The sequence below is a fragment of the Solanum stenotomum genome, chromosome 8 (assembly GCF_019186545.1).
Source record: "Solanum stenotomum isolate F172 chromosome 8, ASM1918654v1, whole genome shotgun sequence".
Classification (NCBI taxonomy): Eukaryota; Viridiplantae; Streptophyta; class Magnoliopsida; order Solanales; family Solanaceae; genus Solanum; species Solanum stenotomum.
The window spans coordinates 17,143,698-17,149,251 of NC_064289.1; the positions used below are offsets into that span (position 1 = coordinate 17,143,698).

The 5,554-nt window shown below is 37.5% G+C and overlaps 2 protein-coding genes across 3 annotated transcripts in view; both read left to right on the forward strand.

Annotated features, from left to right (window-relative positions):
* The window catches only part of LOC125874446 (uncharacterized), a 341,050-nt gene that overhangs the window by 113,133 nt on the left and 222,363 nt on the right, over positions 1-5,554 (forward strand). Inside the window, exon 2 of one of the 2 annotated variants that reach the window (XM_049555342.1) lies at positions 3,111-3,161. The exons of the other annotated variant lie outside the window; for it this stretch is intronic. Coding sequence (XP_049411299.1) covers positions 3,111-3,151 — 41 coding nt within the window. The 3' untranslated portion in view covers positions 3,152-3,161. Of the gene's footprint in view, positions 1-3,110; positions 3,162-5,554 lie in introns of those variants that run through there. 2 annotated transcript variants of the gene reach the window in all.
* On the forward strand, positions 2,645-3,106 carry LOC125872247 (uncharacterized; the record flags this gene model as incomplete). Its single annotated transcript, XM_049552964.1, has 1 exon — positions 2,645-3,106. A coding segment is annotated over exon 1 (462 nt), but the record flags the coding sequence as incomplete, so codon positions are not given.

Sequence of the window (5,554 nt, forward strand, 5' to 3'; positions counted from 1 at the left end):
AAACGAAATAGCTTACCTGGCTCAACTCAACTCAACCTGACTGACTTCTTTCAATATAAGGCAATTTAAAACAAGTGCGATATAAAGAAAGACTGTTTAAAACATGCTATAAACTCTGTGTGTATACAAAGATACAATAAGCCTGAAATGTATATAGAAATACAATGAACTAATGTATATAAAAATACAATAATCTCTGTGAATGAAAATATAATAACTGTTGTGGGAGTTTCTCTAACCGACAACCATCACACAAGAGCTATAGTGATGATACAGCGATCGACCTCACGCTCCCAGAGCATCTTATACCTGGCCAAAGGTATAAGACCTGAACTGCCTAATGGGTCCACTAGCCTAATCTGAAAAGGATTCATCTAAAAAATATGATCCTTTTCTACCCATGGTGGCTAACATGGTTCTATGGGGGATGTGGGTTCTTTGAACGCTCCCCCAATTCGGTGCTCGATACTACTCCCAAAAATGTACTGGCTCTTATGTTTTTAAAACATATTTATTCCTGCTGATATGAGATAATTACTCAAAACTAGCCCGAAGGCTCTTTGGAAATCTCAGTTTCCAACCTTGTTTAGATGTAAAGACATTTCTTTAAAACTTCTTTGGGAATACATAGTTCCCTAATAACTTTGAGAAATGAATTCAACTTTAAACTCTTGACTCTTTACTCTTTACTTGACTTTCAACTTGAGCCTTAGAATGAAGTTAAAACGTTCAATAAAGACTCTTGAAAAGCTTAGAGGACTTGCTTGAACTAACTTCTTAACTTCTAAGCTTGACTTCTAATTTCACTTGACTTCTAACTCGTATTGACTTGGAAACTAACTTCACTTGAATTGGAAACTAACTTCACTTGACTTGGATTATGAATTCAAGGGTAATGATTTGTGTTTGGAAAGACCCCATGATGATTAGGAATAATTTAGGACAGCTAGACTTAAGAAAATTTCGAAATTAAATTCTGAAAACAGATCAGATTCTGTTCACAGAGGGAACCCAGCTGTAACGCAGACTTGCTTCAGGCAAGCTGCCCAACTTTTCTCCTTCATGTTGCCAACTCTAAACCCTCTCAACCTCAAAGGTTCTTTTCCCAAACACTTGGGGTCATAAACCCCTCAACATATAGTGGATTCCACTCAAAAACACAACTAAATTCTGTCCCAAATCGGTAAGAACTTCAACAACACAACCAACAACTTCAACAACCAAAATAAATATTTTCTTGGAATTAAAAACGAGTTGGTGTGTGGGAGTATGAACCAACCAACACTAAGGATCATAAAATCCCTCAATATACAATAGATTTCAGTTCAAGAACACAACCAAATCATGTCCCACAACCAATAATAACTTCCACAACACAACTAACAACATCAACAACAACTAACAACTTCAACAACTTCAACAACAAATCCAATCTCTTCTCAAATCATAAAAAAATGAGCTTGGTGTGTGGGAGGAAAGGATCACCCAACACTAAGAACTCACATACCTTGATAGGGATCACCCCCGACGAAAATCCACGATGATCTAGAAGAATCTTTGCTTGATCTTCCCTTTCTCCTCTTTTGCTCCTCTTCTTCTCTTCTTCACTCTCAAGAACCCTAACTCTTTACTCTTTAAAAAAAAAAAGAGACAAACTGATCTAAAATCAGTCTAACACTTTAATATAACCAAAACAATTGATTTGTGAAAAGACCAAAATGCCCTTAAATTTTCGGACGGACTCCCTGCCAACTGCCCCAACTTTCAAAGGGCATAACTCGCTCATAAGAACTCGGAATCGAGCAAACTTGGTGGCGTTGGAAAGATCGTTCCACAAGCTTCACAACCATAACTGGAACTACTCCTAAATCATCCTGAGCTAGGATTTACGACTACTCAAAGTTGGTCAAAAACTCACTGATTTCCACACTTGGCCAAATTTTCCAGATTCTGAATTTTTCCAAAAAAATGACTACTTCCAATTTCAAACTTCTTCATATTCATTTTAAATAGTCGGATGTTACATAAAATTAGGAATGAGGTTATCCGAGAAAAGGTGGGAGTGAGTTTTGTGGCGGATAAGACGAGGAAGAGAAATTGAGATGGTTTGAGCATGTAGAAAGAAGGTGCATTGTGAGAAGTGATTAGACATGACATGGAAAATCTTTATATTACCGAAGACATGACTCTACATAAGGAGGAGTGAAGGTCGTATGTTAGGGTTGAGAAATAACAGGGGTGGAGAATTGTCTTGCCTTGCGAAGGTTTAGGCTTGTTAGTGCCTCGTATTGTACTTGCCGTACTCTTGTAGTTCTTAACCTATATTGTTTATGTGTTTTCGACTATTACACTATTTTACTTATATTGTTTATGTGTTTTCGATTATCACAGTATTTTTCATTCTATATCAAACCAAATCTGGTTAAAAATAATTCTCTTGTTTTTCTTCTTTCCGAAGAAATCTCCACCGCCTCAAGCTCGATCCTGTTCACTATTTTAAATCTACCTCCCCACCTATTTCATTTCTTAGAACCTCTCTTTATAACCCAAAATCCCTTTAAAAAATACAGACAAAAAACAAATGCAATTATCAATCACCATTTTTCTTCTTCTTCTGATCGTTTCAACCCCAGCAATTCAGGGTATGAGAGTACATCCTCTCTCCCTGAAACCAAACATTGGAGGAATTCATTCTAATTTTTCAGAACAGCAACAACACATTCCTAGTTCCTCAATGAAGAAACTCCGGAGACTTCCTCACGTATTTAACTACTTTCTGGAATTGCCGTTCTGTTCTGATGCAGATGTGGTGGTGGAAGAGAAGGAAGGATTCTTCTGTTTCATGGCAAAAATCGAACTAGAAGGAGCTGGGGATGGACAAGTGAGGGCACAGGCAGTAGAGATTCATCCTGGGGTAACGAAGATCGTTGTGAGGAAGGGAAATGGAGACAGTGATGAGGATGAACAATTGAATGTGGATACATGGAGGTACAGGTTGCCTGCTTCGACTATGCCGGAGCTGGCCACAACGGTATTTGTGGATGGAGAGCTTATTGTGACGGTGCCCAAGGATGACCATGGCCGTGGAGAGTTTGATAATGGATCTAGAGGTGTTTGGAGAGACGCTGACCAACTTGTTCTTGTACAATAGTTAACTTTTTCACATTTGATGTATCAATTACACAAATTACTAGCACATCAGAGTATATGTTTTTTCAAACAAAAATGACGAAACTTCAATCTTGATATATGTAAAGTTCAGCCATATAAAACTTCAAACATTGTATAAAGTTACACTTTCTCGAGACTAACTTTGAACACCATTTGTTCGAAGTTGTTTGATATAGTACAAGCAAAACAACAAGTCCTTGCCAATTGTAACATATAAATATGTATGTTTACTTAAACAAGGTATATAATTCATCCACATAATGAATAAACTTGGGCTCTTTCTGTTCGAGCACATGGTGATGATGTATAAATGTATGAGTAGCAATGTATCAAATCATTTTTATGATGATGCTGTCCAAACTAGCTTGCATCATTCCACTGTGTACTTGTTACCTCCCATCAACATTGAGTAACTTTGCAATCAGAGTTTAGGCAGATTGGTATCATCCAGTGTCTTTTGATTCTGACTGAGATTTTGATCTTGCGAGGTACCAGAGTTAGCTGTAATAATTCAGAAATTAACTTCATGAAAACCATTGTCCAAAATTTGAAGGATTAAAAGAGTTTTACATGACATTAGAAATAGAGTAGTGTATGTTCCTGCTACAAGATTTATTGAGCACTGAACCAGAATTCCAGAAATACGAAAGACAACATATAGACATCATCCTTAGAAAAAATGGTTACACATCAAGCCCAGCAATAAGAATCACAAGAACAATAACAACAATATCTATTTGGATATATCAGCCTAACAGATAGGCTGCAGTAAATCTGAGCGGTATTATAAAGGCAGAGAACCAATAACACGTATTGTTAGCTTCATTAACTTATATTTTAACATATGTTTTAATGATGCCACTAATCCTAAATGATCTGCGCCAAAAAAAAGAGACATCCAAAATCTGTGAAAAGAAGGCATGAATCAAGGAAGAATGACTTGTCTATGATAGATTTGAATGAAGGAAAAAGAGCACACACTAACCACAAGAAAGAACAGGACACTGGGACAAATTTGAATACCTTGATTGAAGGAGAAAATCCCTTGGGTTACCTTAAGAGCAAAACACTGAAAACCAGATAAGAAGATTGCACAACTTTTCTTCTTCTCTGATCAATCTTAGTGACATTCCAGATCAGAGATTAATTGAAGATCAACGAATTGATATCAATTCAATTCTGTCCAAGCAACGGTAAAGAAGCAGCCAAGCAATATAAAAGCAGATCATCATCACAGAAGTATTAAGCATTAGTTATTGTAATTAGTAGTTACGGTAACTAAAACTGTTTTAGAGTATCAATAGAAGATTCCCCTTATTGTTTAGGAGTTCAGGTAGTAGTTAGTTTACTTAAGTTTAGCTGTAGGTTGTTCTTACTGTCGTATTTAAAGTTTGGGTACTGAATGAATATGATTATCTTTTGACTACTTTCTTTATCTGATTTTATATGGTATCCGAGCCATCATAACCTCTCACGAGTCAGATTATTTTTTTTCCCATCTATGGCTGGCGAAACAATCCATTCGGTTGTCACTTCTGTTGATGTTACTGCTTCCAACAGCAGTGCTTCTGCCGCTCCCTCTATCGTTCATGTGTTACAATTTAATCCCGCATCTCAGTTACCTATCAAATTGCAAGGTAACCTCAATTTCTCAACTTGGAAAGCCCAACTTGTGATGCTACTCAATAGCCATCAACTTATGGGACATCTTGACGGATCAAAACCGGCACCACCAATGAATCTTATCCACGATAACATTCTACTGCCTAATTTTTGGTATCAACTCTGGTTCTCTCAGGACCAACTGATTCAATAAGCCATGATGACATCTGTTGATCCTACCATTGCGCCAACTATTGCCACGGCTCCATCCGCTCAGAAATCCTAGGAACTTCTTCACATGGCCTACGCAAATAAGAGCTACACTCGCATTTTTAGCTTGCGAGACCAATTGCAAAATCTTAAGAAAGCTTCTAAAATCCGTTACGGAATACTTACAAGAGGTTCACGCTTTCTCTGATGCGCTCAAAGTTGTTGGATCACCATGAACAGATGATGAACTTATTGTTAAGATTTTAAGCGGACTGGCCCTGAGTACCGTGAAATCTCGGCTTCCACAAGATCAAGGGATTCTTCCTTGAGTTTTGTAGAGTTGTTTCACAAGCTCACATATTATGAGCTTTTTCTCAAGCACCAGGATCTTGAGAAGTCATCTTCCATAATCACAGCTGCTGTCACACAGAAGATGAACATGCCACCTCAGTCTAATAGGAACAATCGTCACTTCAACAATCAACAATGGAAACCACCTGTAACTCAACAGTCCAGCAACAACAGTCAGCAAAACTGGATGTCGAATTCGAGACCATCTGTCTGCTGCCAA